This window comes from Schistosoma haematobium, chromosome 4 (assembly GCF_000699445.3).
Source record: "Schistosoma haematobium chromosome 4, whole genome shotgun sequence".
Taxonomy (NCBI): Eukaryota; Metazoa; Platyhelminthes; class Trematoda; order Strigeidida; family Schistosomatidae; genus Schistosoma; species Schistosoma haematobium.
This window is the reverse complement of record NC_067199.1, coordinates 10,709,894-10,731,600: the sequence shown is the minus strand read 5'-3', so window position 1 is coordinate 10,731,600 and position 21,707 is coordinate 10,709,894. Positions and strand designations below refer to the sequence as shown.

At 33.2% G+C, this 21,707-nt stretch overlaps 1 protein-coding gene across 1 annotated transcript in view; it reads left to right on the top strand.

Annotated features, from left to right (window-relative positions):
• Positions 1-1,989: 1,989 nt before the first annotated feature.
• Positions 1,990-21,707, top strand: part of COL3A1 (collagen, type III, alpha 1) — a 30,484-nt gene continuing 10,766 nt past the window's right edge. Inside the window, exons 1-7 of the mRNA XM_051215626.1 lie at positions 1,990-2,673; positions 10,105-10,211; positions 12,382-12,741; positions 13,776-14,072; positions 15,242-15,853; positions 17,908-18,321; positions 20,736-20,985. Of these exons, the coding sequence (XP_051066158.1) occupies positions 2,562-2,673; positions 10,105-10,211; positions 12,382-12,741; positions 13,776-14,072; positions 15,242-15,853; positions 17,908-18,321; positions 20,736-20,985 (2,152 nt within the window). The 5' untranslated portion in view covers positions 1,990-2,561. The remainder of the gene's footprint in view (positions 2,674-10,104; positions 10,212-12,381; positions 12,742-13,775; positions 14,073-15,241; positions 15,854-17,907; positions 18,322-20,735; positions 20,986-21,707) is intronic.

Genomic DNA, 21,707 nt, shown 5'->3' with positions numbered 1-21,707 from the left:
GTTATTGGTTAGGAAGAAAATGAAGTCGAAAAGTGAGTAAATCTATGATATGAAAACTGATTTCAAACTATCATCATTCAAAGTCTTCAATATTTAGTTTTCAATAGTTCACAGGCACTAGTCAAAGAAAATTAAGTATGTTTAGAAAAATCAATTAGAAAAAAGTACTTGTGCCTACTATCTAATCAATCGATATTAATTAACTTCAACGTTAAGTAGTAATGAGTATTCAAGTAGACTGTAACCTTGTCACGTTTAGTATCTGAATAATTGACAACTATAAACTAACAAATAAATGTTTCTGACGTTTTCAACTTCAAAATGTATAGTTTACAATGAGTAGTTATTACTATCATTTTTCTCTGACTTTTATTAATGATAGGACTCTATCGATCAAATTGCGGTGCGACAAACATTAGTTTAAATGATTCATAATTATATGAAATGTTTTTTTGTAATCTAGTATTTGGAACCAGTTGAAATGAACTTCTAATTGACCTAAGTTTTGAGTTCGTTTACATTTATCAACAATGTGTATTAATAGACATAAGGGAACTACTACTTTCCATGGAATTTGAACTTATATCATCCATTTGTGTAATCTAAAAATTACTTTGCTTATTGGAAAAAATGTTATCATAAAAAGAATATCATCAGTTGGGTTTTGAATGGCGGTCTAACACTGATCGATTCATGATCTTAATTAAGAACTAAAAAATAATAATAATCCTATACTGATATTTATCTATGAACATAGATAAGCAGTTACAAACTACGCAATATGTCATCACTAATATCGATTGGCGTAGGTCAGCTATGGATGTCAACTCTGGAGTTATGGCTCAAGGAAAAGTTAAAACTGTTAGGGAATTTTTAGATTCTTGATATCCAGGTCAGTTTGTGATCAGCTGATATGTTGATTTAGATTCAATTTGCCAACCCCTGTGAATTAGGTCAATCAGTCATGTGGTAAGAAGTTATTAAGAAAAAACAGTTAATGAACATGAAAATAATGAACCGTTTGAGGATGATTAGTCGATCACCAAAATCATTGGAACAAAATGAAACCTAGTGCTTGTGGGGTAATTTTCAAATTTTCACGCTGAAACTCGAACCTAGTACCTTCCAACTCAGTCTCTAACCCGATATCTACCGGGCTATTGAATTCAGATAGACACTTACTTACTCAACGTATAGGATATTTATTTTACTATTAGAAAGGGTTTGAGTCATTTCATTGTTGATATTCAGAACTGGGTTTTGATCGATCTGAAGCGAAAGTTACTTGGTACGAGTCAAAATGTGAACATAAGCATCGGGATACACTTACATCCACCTGACGAGTCCCAACTAGGAAGAAATATACATTTAAAATCATACTGTTGATTATAATGTTTTTATTCTATGAATCTTACACTAAATCGACACGTTGAGTTCAACGGTAGATATACTTCTTTTTTTCAAATAGATATGAAAGAAGAATATGTATTTATTTTCAGGTATCAATGAATCTATAAATAAAACACTGCAATAATCTATTGGACAATCAAGTCAATTATTCAGTCAGCATTTAGAATTTGTTTTTCGTATGAAAATTAAAGTGAATAATAGTCAAAAATACATTTTAACCTTCTAGAAACTGAAACTAACTACAATGAATGGAATAAAGTCTGAAATATACTATTAATCACAAATTACATTTTACAATATAAAGAATAATAGTTGAAAAGTTAAAAACTATTTTTGCTCTCTAAAGAAAAAAAACCGATTATTAATAATCCCTCATATATATATATACAAAACACCATAATATTGGACATGGTGTTTACGTCAATACTAGTCTTTCTTTCGCTCTCTCATTCTCTGTAAGCACAATATTTCTTGTCTCCTTCTTCGTCATCCTCTTGTTCCCTATTTTCTCTTCATTCAACTTTTTCCTCATTGTTATTCTTCTCTTTTATCAATTTATCTAATTTCAAGAGAAACCTTAAATTTGATTGGTTACAAATGAAATAGTAATCTATTTTCATTTAACCAATCAGAATCTAAATGATCAACTTTAAATTGTTGTTTAACTCTGACATTTCTGTTACTGCACTATTTTAGTAAGAAATAATTTTACAAACTCTATTACACTTTAATTCATTTTTGTATTGTTTGTTTATATATATGTTTGTTAGTGTGCGTTTATTTTTCCTATCTAAGTGACTGTTGTCAATTGTACATACATATCTTCTAATTATCAACCGATATGTAGTCCAAAATCTCAATTGTATATATTCAGGTATATATATATATATATACACACAGTAATCGGTAGGAAAAGTAGTTTCAACTTGTAAACCGATCTATTGGACACTTGGTATATTTCCCTGTTGATCTCTCATTTCCGTGTTAATCTGATTTACTTTTCCCCAAACGTATTTATTATCTATTAATTAATTCTGGAAATAATATCAACAAATTGATTATACATAATATAACCATCTTTGAGGAGATAGAGTGAGACACAGAAAGAGAGAGAGACAGCAAGCGATAGAGAAGTTGAGGTTTTTTAAATAATGCGGATTAAAATATTATGCAATTTATCAAACTATACATCTTATCATAATCTTATATATCTTCTGATATTACTTATATGCATACTGTGCTGTACAGTCAGTTTAGTCTCAAGTAAGTTTTGTGTATTCTATCTGTCATTTTAACCAACTATACAATATATATATATATATATATATATATATATATATATATATATATATATATATATATATATATATATATTGTTGATTTATGTTAGCCTTTATTTATTGGTTACTGAAGTAACCAGAGCAACTAAATGCAAACATTAAAAAGGGTAGCCATTTAAGTTTAATAAATTTTAAACATTGTTTAATGAATACCGAACTGGTTTCGTTGGTGATTCTATGAGTTAGTTGATTTATATGGCATAGATCAGTAGAAACTCAGAAAAGACTGATATCTAATATTAAATTATCAGTGAGAAACTTAATTAAAGTAACGATATTATTTTCTCTGAGATGGATTTATACATTTTTATAGCAAAGAACATGTTCCTGACTAAAAACATTTTACCAATCGATCCATGTAGACTTAATAGTTTTGTTATAAACCAATTTGTTCTGTAATTGTTAGTTATTTGTTTAGTAATTGAAGTAAACTATCTTCTAATTAAAAATGTACAATCTATACATTAGAAAACGATTAAAGGAACTACTATGTACCACTATGACTACTAAATTCAACGAGAATCACCTACATTCAGGGCTTAAAATGACAATCTAGGTGATTTACAGACTCCTAGTCCCCTCAACTTTTAAACTCATAGTGAAGTCGAAAGGCAGAGAATCACCTACATTTAGGGCTTAAAATGACAATCTAGGTGATTTACAGACTCCTAGTCCCCTCAACTTTTTAACTCATAGTGAAGTCGAAAGGCAGAGAATCACCTACATTCAGGGCTTAAAATGACAACCAATTAAATATGAGTCGATATTGAATCATAACTATGTTAAAATAACAGTTTATTTAGTAAATATTAATAAAATAATTTACATCCGAAGTAGTCAATGTAATAATTAAATAGAAATTTATCCTAAATTTTGTTGATAATTCCCTTTTTTAAAATTCGTTTAATATCATCTAAGTTATAGATTATTATTATTATTACTATTCAATTACTGATAAAATGAAGACATTTCATTGTCCGATGTGTTTTGTTAAAATACACTATCATGTTATTGACGGAATTTCACTATTATTTCTTATATCTGTTTAACACATACCTGATTATTGTATACTTTTAAAAGACAAAAAGCATCAATGTAGAATTGATTGAGTTAATTGTATGCTCACTACTGAAGAGTCTCATACTAAGACGAAACAATCGTTCAGTGCTTTCAGATTTTCAATAATGGTCTAGCTTAGATCAACTCATGAATTTAACTGTTAAAATTAATTTTATTTATTTATTATTTAATAAATAAAAATATTGATTTAGGCCTTTACAGTCTATACAGTTGATTATTAACAGAAACGTAACACATACACACATGGAAACACTTGTCTACTTTATTTTGAATAAAACATGTTTTGTTTTTTACTTTGTATTTAGACTAGTGAATATTAAACAAGAAAAAAACACATTTCAAAGATTTTTTTTGTTATTGTTGACCTATTTAGTTTTTGTAAGTTACCATGTTAAAATAAATAATATTTCTGATGATTGTTTTATTTGACTATAGATTGATTTAAGCCAGGTAGAACTGAGTCAGTCAGTCTGTAACAACGTAGAACTTCGTACGTACGTACATCAGTTCGAGTTGCCACACCACCTTAGCACAGAGATGCAGTTGTCGATTCAAATCCCGTAGTGGTAGAGGTAGCAAGAGTATAAGCAGTAATCGGGAAGATTAGGGTTTGGAGGTGTTATTTAAAGAGTATAATCCAGTTAAATAAATTTGGGAAGAGAAAAAAAGGTAGAACTGAACAGACTTTTATTTTCATGTTAGTACTCTTGAACTATCTTCATGAACAGATAAAAATTTGAAAATTTCGGGGTTTAGTTACACACGTAATATTTCTGTTAATATATATATTGAACTAGTTGAATTGATGTCTTCATGAAACGATGACATTAAAAGTCGATTATTTGTCAATATTATACTATACAATCAAGACCGTAACTAAATATCTCATGAATTAGACAACAAGCCATAGTCATCATGACTATATTAATTATGTCGTAGTGTTAACTGGTTGATGACATTTATCAAGAAGCATTAGATCTCGATTCCGTAGAGGCAATCGGCACTTGATAACAGTGGGAATCTACAAGGATGAAGAAATCGAGTCAACTGATATTACGGTTAGAAACGTTACTAATCAGCCATAAAGATCCAGACTGACCCCTAGAAGAAATAAGATACCTGCTAGTCATTTAATCACATTCAAAGCAGAACCCGGGACATATATGAATCGGCTCAAGCTGCCATATCGTATCAATAAAGCAAAATGAAATTAATAAAACAAACGACAAAGTAGAAAAACTAGTAACATAATCTATCATAAAAGAAGGGATTAGACATAGACCATACTATACTAGAAGGAAGTTTTCACGTGATAAAAAGTATAAAATAGTTTGAAAATCAGCATATTTATAATAATCTGTTACTTGATGGTACGCACTATCATAGGACTGATAGAATTCTGTTAATTAAAATGTAGTGTGGCTATTAGTTCCAATAACTTAACATCGTAATGTACTAAGACTGATACAAGACATATAATTAATTGATAAAATTTATGTACTTGTGATGTATACCAGTTGGCATTTGTAAACAAAGTGTATCTTTAAGCCTGAATGAATTGATGTTCTATCCAGCCATCTCACACAATGTGAAAATAAATGAAATAAGAATGAAATTTATAGTGAACTGACGAAATGTAATTACTGAAAACACTGTGATAAATTCGAACACTTCACTTTCATCTGAAGTTTGTACTGATGATGTCGTTCAGAAGAACGATGAAAGCTCCACGACCAAACCATCCAGCTCAGAGTACAAAACTCCATCAAAATCATCCAGTTGAGCTACAAATCTTTTCCACCAACTTAAGACACTTTCGTCATAACTATTATTATTCGCTTTATTTACCCATTAAGGTTATCACAACAACAAAAAGCATCAACTGATATACGATTTTATGCAATAATGAATTATTTTAAACAAATATTAGTGATCTTTTTGCTATAAATTATTTATCTGAATCTAACTCTAACTCGACCACTTTTATTATAGAAATATAAAAGCGTAAACTTTTAATATACACATTATTTACACATGTAAAATGTAACTTTACATATTTAATTTTTAGAATGGAGGTTCGTAGAGATTGTAGTGATTTTTTAATAGTTGAATTCATGAGTCGAAATAAGCTAAACCACCATTGAGAACCTGAAAGAACTGGACGATCGTTTCGTTCTAGTATGGGACTCATCAGTAGTTGGATGTCGGCTCAGTGGTTTAAAGGTTGAACGTTCGCGTGCAAGACTGAACGTCCTAGGTTCGAGTCCCGCAGGTGGGATTGTGGATGCGCACTGTTGAAGAGTCCAATATTAGGAAGAAATGGTCGTCCAAAACTTCCAGGTTTCCAGTGGTGGTCTAGCTTACATCGACTCATGAATTCAACCATTGAAAATTATTTAATTTTGTAAAGACAGAAATCCAAATAGATATTTGTTTTTGGCGCTTCAGAACTTGTCATTTGATGGTAGTTACATCATTTTTTATACTGCTTTGAAATATTATGATTACTACTATTATTATTACTATTATTATTATTACCATCAGTAGTGCTATTATTATTTTTACGATTATTACAATTACTTTGTTATTATATGGATAAAGAAAGTTTCGAAGACCGGTTGATTTTTGATGTTGGTTTTATCATGGATTAATATCATTTTGAGGTAGACAGAGGTGTCATTTAAATTATGTACTCATTAATATTTATAGTTTTGATGAAAAGTTGTGATTGATTGACTTCAACTGTGTCAGCTGTTATGTAGTTACCCACCCATTGAGAATTAAATGAGTTTTAATACGTGGATTCAAACGATACCGAACTTTCAGTAAGTACTGAGGATTTCGAGGTTTGTTGTAGGAAGTCCTCTCGTAACTACGTTTCATGTTAATTAACATTATTCAGTAGTAAAAATAAATCAACGAACTATTCTGATTTCAATAATTTAAGTATATAACTAGTCGAATTGAGCATTGAAGTTCAATGAACGTTTTATATTCAGCCTTTTCAGTAAGATTTTGGTTCACTTAGTAGGTGAACATAATTTCCAATAAAGATTTCATGGTTATGACGATCGATCTTAATGCTCTAGAGGTTTACAGAAAATATAATGAAATCAGTAATAATTTCAGTGTTTGACCAATCAGATTAAGGAATAACACAAATTTATTACCCTATTGATTTGATTACATATTTTCCAAATGTAATAATCAGTTAAAAGTAATTATGAGCACATTTTTTCCAGATTCTTGACAAGTTTTAAATGTATTTCCAGGAATTTTATTGATTCAGAAGATTTAGTAAACAAATATTGAAGGTATAGAACAAAAATAGTTCAGTACAGAACAATATCTTTTTTTCTATTGATATCATTTACAAAGTATCTAATGTGCTTAGCACTATCTAACCGAAACCGTTCATATTTCATTCAATGATACTAATGTGAATACGTTAGAATAACCGACTTAATAAATTCATTGTAATGACAGAGTATGAACTACTCCTATATTTATACAGCATAATCATCAAAAGACAGCAATGTAGGGCAACATCTATAATTGTAAAGAAAATGCTCTAGAAGCTGAGAAAATATTCAAAGTCTCTTTTAGTAAGTCCATTTTAATGGAAAGTTTTTGGGAAAATATTGAAAATAACAAATTGTAATTTTCTCTAATCTGTTTGGTTAGAAGTTGAATTAATTAATAGTTTTAGTATCTTTTCCAAAGTCTTCCTGAATACCAATGTCACTTGTAATTCTATTAATCCTCCTTATTTTCTGTGAAAGAACTAAACTTGGAATTGAAACTTTCTTCACCATTCTGCCTTTTGACTTCGCTAGGGGTTTAGGAATTGAAGATATTTAAAGTTTATAAATCGCCTAGAGACTAAGAATCATAGACGGTTAGTGTACAGGTTTTATCAGGAATCACTAACCAACTGACTACTTACTTTCGCCTGTTACTCCTAATGGAGCATAGACCGCCGACCAGTTCTCCAACCCACTCTGTCCTGAACCTTCTTTTCTAGTTCCATCCAATTCTTGTTCATTTCTCTCATGTCTATTTTCATTTCCCGGCGTAAGGTGTTCTTTGGTCTTCCTCTTCTCATTTGGCCTTCAGGATTCCAACTGACTAAATATTTATTAAATACGTTATTTATATGATAAATAGTAAACTTAAGTAGTAAGTATTTTGAAATAACAAATTTTAAATCAAGAATGAAATTTAAAGGTTAAATAACAGTCAACCAACTTTGTCTGTTATGTCTAGACTGATGATAAGACTGTTATCCATCACTAGTAAACGCGATCAATGTGAATGATGTTTGTGAACTATGGTAATGTTATAATAGAAACTAATTATTTCTAATTTCTAACTATACAATTGGTGTAGATCTCATGTTACATTCGATGATGAAGTTATAGAACACAAAAATGTGATACACTGTATTTATGTATGTATGTATGATTAAATAAAATAATGTAGAAGCGTAGTGAACGAAGACTCAGGAGAGGACAACCAACTTATTTACAGAATTATCTTGGTAAAATATGAGAACTATACACTAAATGCTTCGTTTGTAAATTTCTATCATTTGTCCTTCATACACTGTGTAATTCTTCCAGTTTACAATTCCTTTCTATTTCCCCTTCTATTCTCTTCAACTTGAACTTCTTAGCCTTCTGTTATCAGCCATTCAACCTTTGATTGATGTTACCTACTACTTATATCGACAGACATAAGTAGCATGCGCCACAGAAGTACCTCCGAATAACTTGGAAAGTGTAAATGTAAATTTATGAATAAATATGAGGATTATTATTCAGTTATGGTAAAGCTAATCTTGAACATTATTATTAAATGGATCTCTTTAATAGCTTTCACAAATGAACAATAACAACGGACTTTTAGTAAAGTTTAGGGTTAGTCACTCAATGATATACTTTTTTTAAAGTGAGATAAAAGAAAATGCATGTGACAAATTAACAATTATTGTCGAGTCAGTAAATAATCTCGTCGGTGTAATTTCATTAAATTTGAGGTGTGTCCCAGTAGTCGCAGAACACTCGATTTACAACTATTATTTTACCTAGAATAGTTTAATTAATTAAACAGTATTAACATTTTGTAAATATATGTATAATCAAGTTTAATTTAGCCCTTTCAACTGATAACCTGATCAAATATCTGGGTAGTTTATTTTCCAATTATATAAATATCATAATAAAACTCCTTGTTTTACATCGATTTGAACTGATTGATTATGAATGGTAATTGGATGTGTATACATGTGATTGTAGAAGGGTTACAATTAATTGCAATGTTAAATACCAGAAAATTCAAACGGAAACATTACAGTTATTGGTATATTTTCCCCCTTTCAAAAGCTGTAGATCAATGCGTCGGCATTCATTTATTCAACATCTTATGGATGAAAACAAAAGGGGGTTGTATCACTTCAACTGACAGTCAACTTCACTAAAGATGGGTGGACGAGACCGATTTTTAGAAAAAAAATATTTTAAAAAATGTAATTGTTGAATAACTATAATTTAAATGTATGTTTGAGAGAAATTTCTTGCAATATTACATAACTCGTGTTGAAAACTAGTTACTCTAATAAAATGTTTGTAGTAGTGCGTGCTGCTGATGTCGACAGATATAAGTAGTATGTATCACCAGTCGAAACTGGAATGCATGGAGGCAGAAGATTGAGGAGATTGAGAAGAAGAGAATGAGAACAGAGAGTGATCGACATTGAAATGAAGGAATAATGAAGCTTGAGGCAGTCGATAGACATTTTACGAATGAAGTATTTACTGTATAGCTCTCAGATTTTACTAAGCGATTCTGTAATTTTGTACTCAAACATATTTAGTTGTCCCCACTTGCATTCTTTTTCACTACACCATTACTACCATTAAATAAATTTCTAATGGTTTGAGCTCAGCTGAAAAAAAGTGACAAAACTAGGGACCACTAAGATAGGTAAATCTTCCGTTTTAATAGTATGAACTTTATAAAATTCACATATGGTCTAACTCAGAACTATGAATATAATGTTGTATGAATAGAAATCTAAAATTCAATACACCATGTGTCCTCAATCGGACTTCACTCAAATTTACATTAAAACATAACCATACTATTCAATATCGACCAGTCGGTAAATATTCCATGTTAGATATGCTTGAGAAAAAGTTCATTTATTTACTCAACTGTTAAATATGATATTTTATTTGACTTTTGTGTATTTATTTCTCGCTTATTTGTATAGGTGAACGAGTTGTACGTATTCGAAGACAAGATGATGGTGTATTAGATGAAGATATTTCAGCGAGTGGTGGAGACGATGATATACCAGAAACTACTCCAATACCATCAGTATGTAAATAAAATTGTTTCATTATTTTTAAAGATGTTAATCATTCTAATAATGGTTAAACGTTTTTCTTTCCAAACTATACAAGTCCTTAAAAAATAATTTAATGCTACTCTACTTAAAGTCAGTTAATGATGTAAACTACAAAATTCAACAATCTCCAAAATCCCCCTTACCGAAAAAAATAAGGAAAGATAAACCTACCAGTTTATATCGAGATAGTGGCTGCTGTCGTAATAAATAGATGGGGGTGTATGTATATATGCATTTGGTTTACTAGATAAAACTTCATTGAATGCTCTAGTTAACTTTTATGAATAAATTTCAAATTAGATAATTAAAATAACCCATAGTGTCGTTGAATAAGAAAAAGAGAATTCAGCGAAGAAAATTTTCTTTTCGACGAAATCAGTTACTTAAGCTGTACATTCGTATATATAGTTATATATAAAATCTATGTCTATAGAAAGATAGAATGAATTGTATCACAAAAATGGATTCGACAATAAATAACAAATGAGGTTAACGTACTAATCAAGGGGTAAGGAAGAACAAAATTTAAGGGTCAGATAATAGTCCAATTGACAAATATGAAGAAAAACGACAAAACAGCAGTGGTCTGTTGTGAGATATCAGCTCACTGAAGACAATGGTATATGGTGGCGCAACTTCGTGGATTGGTTGAAGTTAGACATTAACACCATTGGATGCCGGCTCAGTGGTCTAATGGTTAAGTGCTCGCGCGCGAAACCAGTAGGTCCTGGGTCCGAGCCCCGCGTGGTGCGGGATCGTGGATGCGCACTGCTGAGAAGTCCCATACTAGGACGAAACGGCCGTCCAGTGCTTCCAGGTTTTTAATGGTGGTCTAGCTTCAACTGACTCATGATTTCAATCTGTGAAAAAACAACAAAGGTCATAATAATAGACTGAATAATAATCAAGAAAACTTGTAAAAGGTAATAATAATAAATGATTAGAGTCTAAAGTGCAAAATAGTAATTTAAAATATAGATAATAATAAAAGTGCATTAAAAAACACCTAGAAACATACCCACTAAGGGAATTAGGGCCAGGGAAGGATGAGAGGTTGGACAAATCGTTTCTGCACGCAAAGTTCAGGCTTTAGTTTGTGGATTGCCAATGCCTCTGCGGTGCATAAAATATTGATTCGAACCCCCTTCGATCCAGTTCCTTTGACTCTGTAAACTATTTTGAACGAAGAGTCTTTTGGAGCGATATGTCCACAGTTGATTAAGTGCTCCTGTATAGAACTCGTGATTGTTTTTCTCTCCCCTTTCAAGAGCCAAGCCGGATAATGTTCCGAGATGCGTTTGGATAATGATCGCTTTGTGCGGCCTATGTAACATGCCCAAAAAATGCTTGTAGCTGAATATAACTGTCTCTTTGGAGTAGAATTAATGTCCATGAATTTATAAGGTATCTGCTTCTCAATGTTTAATACATGTGAAATATCTGCCACTTTTCCATTCATTTGGGTCAGTACCGACATGTGAAAGCATAACTTTCACTGGAGATCTCATCACCAACACTAACTCTTCTTTTATTTGTTTTTTTTTCATACTGGCAATTCGGGATCCCCTAGAGGGTCTCATTTTCATGGAGAACATATGTTAATACATGATTAAAATGAAGTTTTCAATGAAAATTACACTGTTATATCGAACACTGACATATAAAATGAAAGGGAAAATACACAAAAATGCTAGATATTACACTTTTATTGAACACTGAGAAAGGATGGTTATCCTTACACAGTTTTACTAAATCTTAGAGAAAACTGATTGTTTATGTGATGACTGAACGTAAACAATTCTAGCATTAACTATACTATTGAAATCTAATTGTATACATATAACATTCTAATTTACCTAAAAGACAATGGTGTACGGTGCCGCAATTTCGTGGATTGGTTGAAGTTAGACAGTTAAGAAGTTAAGAGTGATTATCTGTTTAACATAAGCTATCTCATAATTAAATGTTCGTTATAATGACCGAATCCTTTATCTATCTCATAAGCAAAACATATTCATTTCAATATTTATCGCATATCCTTATGAATTATTGAAAAGTATGTATATATTCATGCATGAAATATTGAACCCTATTTCGGTTATTTATGTATATCGTTTTCTTTTGCTTGATTTTTTTCAGAGTGTCAAAGGTCCTGGACCATTTTTGCAACCAAATATAGTAACAGGTCCTCGAGGGGCTCCAGGTGAACCTGGTCCACCTGGGCCATCAGGACCTATTGGACCACCAGGAAAAATTGGTGAACCCGGGCCACCGGGACCAGCTGGCGAAGATGGTGCACGTGGACCACCAGGTCCATCTGGTGATCCAGGAATCGATGGTAAACCAGGTATAGATGGTGAACCGGGTCTACGTGGAACTCCAGGTCCACCAGGACCAGTTGGTCCAATGGGTTTAATTGGATCTACAGGTCCACCAGGTCCAATGGGTATACCTGGTCTTAAAGGTATAAAAGGTTCCCCAGGTATTGATGGACCAATGGTAAGTCAAATTTGTTACCAATAGTAACATATATTAGGAGTAGACGTTTCATGTCATTAAGAATTTTACAATGTTGATAGTATGTCACGTTATAAAAACAAACAAACAAACTATATATTATGGTTTCTAATACTGGAAGATATGCAATTAAAAAACTGTAATTTGATTTTAAACATATTTTAAATAATGAAAAAGCTAGAAAAACTTTATGTATATTTTTAGTTGCTAAGTGTGTTTTGTCAATGAAAACTGTTTGATGTCATTTTAATACCGCGCATATAATATGATAATCTATAATTTCTTTGAAAAAACCCCACAAGTCTAAAAATGGTAGACTCAATATGTGTTAAGCTCCATTATGACTTCAATTTGGTTTCAAATGAGAATTACGAAGTGTGATATTTGAGTCTTTTAGCATAGATTTTAATTTGGTGATATCAATTTCTAATGAATACAAGTTTTAAATCCCCACAATATCGTTTTATTATCTCTGTATGTTTGATACAGTCATCTTCTCGTTCTTTAGTTATCTTCGAGTACTGATAATGCGTATCAAACAAGGGGAACAATTATTCAAAGATTTAAAACGGAGTTTTACTGATGTCATCAAAACAAAAGTTTCATGGTTTTTTTTAAATTAATGTAGTGTTCATGTTCCATGCTACTACGTTTTTGTAGAAGTATTTTAACTTTTATAGTTATCAAGTTTGTAAACGTGGATGTGTAACAAGTTTTCATACTATTTTGGATAATAAATAAAATGTATCACAAGCCAGAAAAGTAAAATGAAACTCATGATTGAAACTAATAACTAAATCTGCTGTCTTACTTACAGATCATTCAATGTTGGAGTTTCGTGAGGATAGCACGTTCTTTATGTAGGGATTCCCATAATTCTCTGTAAATAACTTATTTTAATGCTTCATGAAGGCTTATATTTTCACATCGTAGCCAGTTATTATTTACATGATATATTTTTAAACCGTTGAATTACAATAAATTGACTTGAGTAAATATTTATATTTATATTTTAGGGTGAACGAGGTGAAGTTGGTCTTCCAGGTCCATTTGGTCCACCTGGACCTAAAGGACCACTTGGATTACCTGGTGCTCAAGGCCCAGTCGGTCAAATGGGTACACAAGGACCAGATGGATTTCCCGGGCTTATAGGTTCTATGGGTCCTCAAGGACCTCCAGGACCTTCTGGAATGATTGGACCAGTTGGTTTAAAAGGCGATGAAGGACTTCAAGGTGCACCAGGTTCTCTGGGCGATCCTGGTGATCCAGGTTTAGATGGAAGTCCAGGAGCTGATGGTGAACCTGGACCGATGGTAACTTGTCTTTTGTTTTGTGAATTACTAGTCTACCTCATTTTCAGACTTATAATATCCTTAACATACTTCTGTGAATTTTTCAATATTTTATTCAATTAACCCATTTAATGTAGCGTAGTTCCAGTACTGACCCACTCTCATCATCATATATTCCTAAATTTGTTCTAGATTAGTTAACTTAAATCACCTATATTAAAAACAAAACGCCCAACTTCCTGTTTTAGTTAGTGATCCACTCTATACTAACCAATGAGTATGAGACAACTGTAGATTACAGGCATGATCGTTAAACATGTCTTAATAGGTTACATGTGGTATTACAATTGAGTAAATGACATCGAGATTAAACGGAAAGTCTTTGAAAAAACTGGATTGAGAAGCTGTAATAAATGAAGTGATTTGGTTAGATCTTGTACATGCTAGTTCATTATTTATATCAAAGTACAATACAGCCCAAACAAGGAGCAATGTTGAAAAGAAAGCTGTTCGTCTGAGTTATGCAAAAAGACGCCGACCTCCTGACTGAGATTCTGGCCACGAAAGAACTATGGTTACGAATCAAAGACAACACCTTCTGAGGTCTTACAATGTATTAGATATGTTAACTCATTACTTTTTGAAACCTTGAACATGTTACTATTCATGCATCTTTTGTTTGTCTGTTTTAATGTCTTTCCATCTATGGTGATTTCCTGTTATTCATGTATTGTTGCAATCTCGGCTATCCTAAACAGATATAAATTGATGTAAGCATTATTATATTAGAGGACATATCTGTCTAGTTATCAGTTGTCGAATCATGTTTCACTTCATTAGTATATTTTGCCTTATAGTAAACAACACTTTTAAAATAAATTGATCAATATGAGATTGAGCCACTAATTGTCAGTTGTTATCGAGGCCTAAATCATTATGAAATACTTGCTACTGAGTTGCTTAAAGATTAAAATGGAAACTGTTCAGTGCCTCTTAGTATTCAGCGGTTGATAATTTAGTGTTGGCTCTAGATTTTTAACGGTTGATTATAAAACTGAAATTATTGATTATGACGAAATAACTATGTTCAATGCAATAATCTAACATCGAATAAGTTCAACCATAAGCTTTATTCCATTTTATCTGATCCACTTTAATAGTTTTTCCAACCATTTCTTGTTGACATTTAGGGTCCTACTGGTAAGGATGGACCACCAGGATTGAAAGGTGAAAGAGGAATTCCAGGCCCTATGGGACCTCAAGGAACTCCCGGCCCAAGAGGATTGTCTGGAGGACCAGGTTCACAGGGGACACCCGGAGAGAAAGGAGCTGAAGGAGCTCCAGGACCACAAGGACCTACAGGTCCAGCTGGACCAATGGGACCACCTGGAGAGCCTGGTGATAGAGGGCTATTTGGTCCAATGGGAGATATAGGAAAGCCTGGTTCACGAGGTCCACCAGGTGAAACTGGGCCGAAAGGAGACACAGGGGTGATTGGTGCTCAAGGGATGCCTGGAAATCCTGGATTAGATGGACTACCTGGAATACCCGGAGAAGCTGGTAGTGATGGAGAAATGGGAAGACAAGGTATGCCCGGTCCACCGGGATTACCTGGGCCATCCGGTCGAGATGGTGAACCTGGTCCGAGGGGTTTTCCAGGTTCAAAGGGTCAAGACGGCTCTCAAGGTGTACGTGGAGTGATAGGACCAAGAGGCCCTTCAGGAAAGGATGGGGACGATGGTGAAATGGGTCCGGCAGGACCACCAGGACCTGCAGGACCACCTGGCCCATCTGGACCACCGGTAAGAAATACTTTTCACACATTACATTATAGAATATAACTCACTTTGGTGTATGCTCACTCTATCATTGATAGACTTGTATGACAGGGCCTAGCAACTTAGAAACCAACAGTTAAAATACAGTACGATAGAGAGTTTGATTCAACTTTCAAAATGTCGTTCATACGTTTACATTCCTTGAAGTTAATTAACAATGCAGTTACCTGGTGTAATATTAAGACATCATGTAGAGAAGGCATTTATGAAACGTTTTACAAAATTAGATAAATGAAAATAATGAGCAACATTTACATCTGAACTCATTACTGATTATTTCAATAATTTGACTCGCAAAAGTTTAAATGTTCTATTATCTGATTTTAACTAGTCAATATGAAATACTTCTTAGTTCCATAGCTAGTTATGATTCATAAAGTTTGACAGATGATATTAACTACTGAGAAAAAAATTATCGGTATGTGCAAAATTTACGACCCAGTATCGAAAATTTCATATATTTTTATACTGCCATAAAACAGAATGACGTCGTACAATCACTTCGATGTTAGATGGTTGAGGGATCTAGTCTAGAAACCTTATTCTATTTGCTTTTTATGTTAAACGGTTCTTGTCGGTAAAGACTACCTTCAATCTTGTGAGAGCTGATGGTCCCTGTAAAGTTTGAACCCTCGTTACTCAATTTAATAGTCTGAAGTTTTACTAATGAGCTGCTGGAGTGTGGATGACCTCCTGTATAACTTAAATATCTGCATCGATTGGTCACTAGATTATCCAGTGAGAATCACTACTATATTCATCAACGCGGCTCTATCAATATGTTTTAATAGATTTGTAGATTAATTTTTTTTTATCATACAATGATATGAATAAGAGAGCTTTTTGAAATTAAAAAGTATTAGACGATTGATTCGCACTAATTTGAAATTATTCATCACATCCCACGTCTACAAGAGGTTCTCCATCAAGTTTGATTTGGTTGGTGCTCTCTGTGTTGTATTTTCTCCTAGTGAACGTTGAGGCCTACTGTTTCAGAGGTTGCTGTTACGCTAGCTGTATTCACTTGCATTTGTTGGTGTGTATGGGATAGAAGAGCAACGTTATCTGCAAAATCCGAATAGTATAGTTGCTTCCGATCTGCTCACTGTATTCTTTACACCCCCTGAGATGTGGTCTTCGCAATAGAGTCAACAACTAGAAAAAAGATGAAAGACGAGAGTAAGCAGTTTTATCTGACACCGATCTTCACTTGGAATGCATCTTTAAGCTGCCCTCTCTGTTTCTTTATCTTCATACAGTATCATAAAAACATTATTATTTGGAAGGGTTTGGGCTATTTGATTGTCGATATACAGAACTGAACTTTGAACAGTCTTATTTAGTAAAACTTCGGTCATTAGCACCAATAAGAGGATGATTAATACCCTTTCTAATAATAATAATAATAATAATAATAATAATAATAATAATAATAATAATAATAATAATATATACACCATACTGGTTTAGCAAATTAGTGTCTATCTGGGTTCGGTAGCTAAGGAAATAACGCATTACTGTTTGAGATGCAAGTTAGTGAGTCCAGGTTTTAGTGTGAACGGTAACATTGGGGCTCAGATACATCTGGCTGATGATTTCCAGATAAGGGGAAATGTGCGTTCTGAATTCCCTTGCTAGTCAAAATCCACACTGTTTATAAGAGGGATTATTAAGTTTTTTATTATGCATTGAAACACTTAACTGTTGAGTTGATATTCAACATAATACATTCTTTTCTAAATTAGTTAATTCTTAGTGATAAATAATAATGACGATGGATGATTTGGATGAACACGAATAAATTTATAATCGAATAAATCGAATCGTAAAACACTGAACTAGAGTCAAGGAAGAAAAACAGTTAGAAAAATGAGAAAGAACATTTCGTCTGTACTGTATATTTTGTAAGTTTTCGTGTAAAGGCATGGTCTATTGAGAGAGAAATAATCTGGTTGTGCTTATCAGCTATTTCGATCCAAAAATCATGTAAATTTATCCTATTTTCCCTCTTTAAAAAGGGTGTACGTGGTGGTCGAGGCTCATCTGGTGAACCAGGTGATCCAGGTCCTTCAGGTCCACAAGGTAGTCGTGGTGCAACTGGTGCTCGTGGGCGTCGTGGGAAAGTTGGAGTTGCTGGTAGTCCTGGAAGTATTGGCGGTATCGGAGATAGAGGTCCACCTGGTCCGATTGGACCACCAGGTCAACCTGGTCCTATTGGACAACCAGGCCAACCAGGTGGTAAAGGTCCAACTGGAAGAGATGGAAAACAAGGCACAGATGGAAAGCCAGGAACTCAAGGGCAAGTTGGTCTGCCAGGCCCAAATGGTGAACGTGGTGCTGCTGGTGAAGATGGTGAACAAGGTTATCCCGGTGTACAAGGTCCCAAAGGTGAAGTTGGTTCACAAGGCATACCTGGACGTACTGGACCAGCTGTAAGTCCTTAAATGTCGTAACATGAATTATTGGTTGATTGGCAGTTTCAGTGAATTAGTTTTTGTATATCATAACTCCAAATAATATGTATTCCTTACTGTAATTGTTACATAGCAAAATAAATGATTATCAAGGTGTATTATTTTACTTTAACTAACTTTCCGTAATCAGTTGATCAAATGGCGAATTGGAGTACTTACAAACTGCTACAAATTAAGTTTTTCCACTATATTCCGTGTTTGTTGGCTGTTTAGTACATAAAATGTGTGTAGTGACAAATAATTTTCCAAAATGAATAACTTTGTAGTTACTTCACGATAATAATATTGGAAGACACTACTAACCAAAGTTTCTCTGTTGAACATTCAAGCCATTTCACGTCATAGCCCATATAAGATATCTCTCCTCATCTTCTAGGTAATTAGATTAATGGTCTCGGCTTACTATTAAATACATTATTACTTCTGTCCATTATCATCTTATTTGTTTTTCTTCTAGGTAAAGTGTTTGATAGAACGTGATATCAGATTGACTGAATTATATTATATCAAGATATTTTTATGAACTTTAAAGCTAGTCTCCATCAGTAATTAAAATGAATTCTCAAAGTTCTTCTTATAACCTATGACTAATGAAGTCAAAATTATTTACCATGCTATAGTCACCCACCAGTAAGATTGAACATTGACTGTACAATTTATTGCCGACTGGCTGAAAATGTGACATAATAGATCACGTCTAAACGTATCATGCTAGCTCTTGCGTTTCCTCCTTTGTGGCCAGAATACAGTAATATCTATCTTCAAGTTAATCTTTCCTGCTCAGGTTGCGTCCAGTGAGATTAGATGCACCGTCAGGTTGTAACTCCTCATTTCCACTTTCTATTTGAATGGTCTTCCAGCTCTCCTACATTGTTTGGACATTCCGAGCACTTAAATAAATGATTGCCTGATTTTTTAAGAAAGCCCATTGGCCTGATGGCTTCCGGAAAATCTCGACTTTCACTATGGGGCTTCATAACCCTCCGCTCCTCACATATTTTGGTCTGGAAAACTGGATGATATTAATGCTTACACATATGGAATGTGATTTTTAATCAAGAATGCGAACTTATACCTAGTAAATAAGTTTTAATAAAAGATATGAGCCTGACAATCATCATCCTACAAATAGTATAACCTTGTCCATCTGGTTCCACTTGTGTTCAACAGGTACTGTTTGTGGTCACGATGATTAAATTACTACCTTCTTTTCAAAATAAACTGATTCGTATCGTTTACTACTTTATTTTAGTTTCGTAGTTTTGTTTCTGTCTGCTAAATCAGACCTCACCACTACTATGGTAGCGAACAATAACACCAGTAGAGATAACCGAATCTACTTAACACAAGCATACAAGAATTGTGAATAAAATCTAACAATCATAAAGTTGATGCTTAATTTGCAAAATGTCCACCAATTGTCTCAAAATGACTCAGAATTCATTGTCCTTGCACTTTCATACAAATTGCATCCTGTTTCCATTCTTTACTGTTCGATCCTCTTGTCTCTCTGCTGCCAGACCTTCTGTTCACGACTAACATCATATACTACTTATGTCAATATAAGTAGCACACACCACACTACTACGACACAGATACATAGTTCGACTTTCATTTAAGCCCTTAACCAAAAGTAATTTTCCCAACAATAGTTTGTTACTCCCTTTATATTTTTTGAATTATTGCCTTAGTTCATTCGTCTTTGATTTATTCACTCAACCATCGGAAAAAGGATTTGCTTCTTTTTTCAATTTAGCTGACGTTGTAAACCAGTATTCAAAAAATCGATATTAAGATTCATTGAATTGTTAGTTATACTGTCATTAATTTATTCTACAGTCTTATTTCTAAATAAATATGATCCGTAAATAGATCGTCTTCAAAGGGATGTCTTGTTAAAACAGATTTTTTATCTCTTCAAAATCTCCCTTGTTTGTGACAATTTACTTGTTCTTTTTCCAATTACATTGTTTAAAACATTCCAAGAAACTTTCAAAATTTCAGGCTCTTCAGCTGCTTTGCCACTTCATAATAGTTTGTCTTCACATATTCCTGGCAGATCATTTCAAATTTTCGGGGCCGACATAATCACTGTTATAGAAGAGAATTATAGAATGACCTGTCAGAAACTCTTATTCAGTCACAGTCTTGATACATCATCCTAATGGTCTTCCCTGAAACGTTTTCTTCAATGAGTTATCCCCATAGTCAGTCCTCAATATTTCATCAATTACCTGAGTATTTTCTCATGTTCCTACAAAGATCTGAAAGTGATTAGTTATTCTTATGTTTATTGAAAAGATCGTGTAAACTTACTCTTACTTTTCCGTTTTCACTGTCTCTCACACACACATTCCTTCCGCACGAAATAGGGTCCACCAGGAGTTCGAGGTGGTTCGGGTCAAATGGGTTTAAGAGGAACAAAAGGTCCACGTGGTCCACCTGGAGAAGATGGACCACCTGGAAAAGACAGTGCACCTGGTGAACCAGGACCACCAGGTGAACCAGGTCCAAGAGGACCAATTCAAGTTCAAGGTTATGATAATGGTAAAGTTGTCGGTCCACAAGGAGCAAAGGGTTTACCAGGATATCCTGGACCACGTGGAAGACCAGGAATACCAGGTAAAGATTAATAAAATTAATCGGTAGCTACTTTTTCAATGTTGAAATATAAATCTAGGTGTTTTATTATAACTATAATAATAACAATCATGACAATTATTATCATCATAGAACACTGAATCATTACTATTATTATTGTTATTATTATTATTATTATTATTATTATTATTATTATTATTATTATTATTATTGGTTATTTGACATCATCGGTTCCTTTTTAAATTCACCTCTTTGCAGTTTTTCCTATTAGGTCAACTGTTTAGTCATTAATAAATTGCCTTAACTGATACATAAAACAGTTGTTTTAATTACTTGACGACAAAACGCATCATTGATAGTAACAAATGGAAAAATAAATTGTTTCAAAGTTCCAAGGAGATTAATAACAAATCATCCGAACTCAAATGGTTATGAATTCAAAGGGGAACTTACTAGACAATTAAAAGAGGTAACTCTTGTAATTCGAGTGACAGGCCATGGTGAGTGAACTTCAATCACGTCTGGTACGAGGCGGTTAATCACTGATGGTACAAAGAAATGGTTGCACTACTTCGTAAATCAGTCGGAGTACAAAATGTCAACCGTTGGACGCCAACTTAATGGTTTAGAGATTAAGTACAAGACCTGGAAGTCTTGGATGTGTTTTTTTGTGTGATCGGGAATAGGCAACACTAAGGAGTCCGATACTAGGGTTAACAGCTATCAAATGATTATCGATTTTA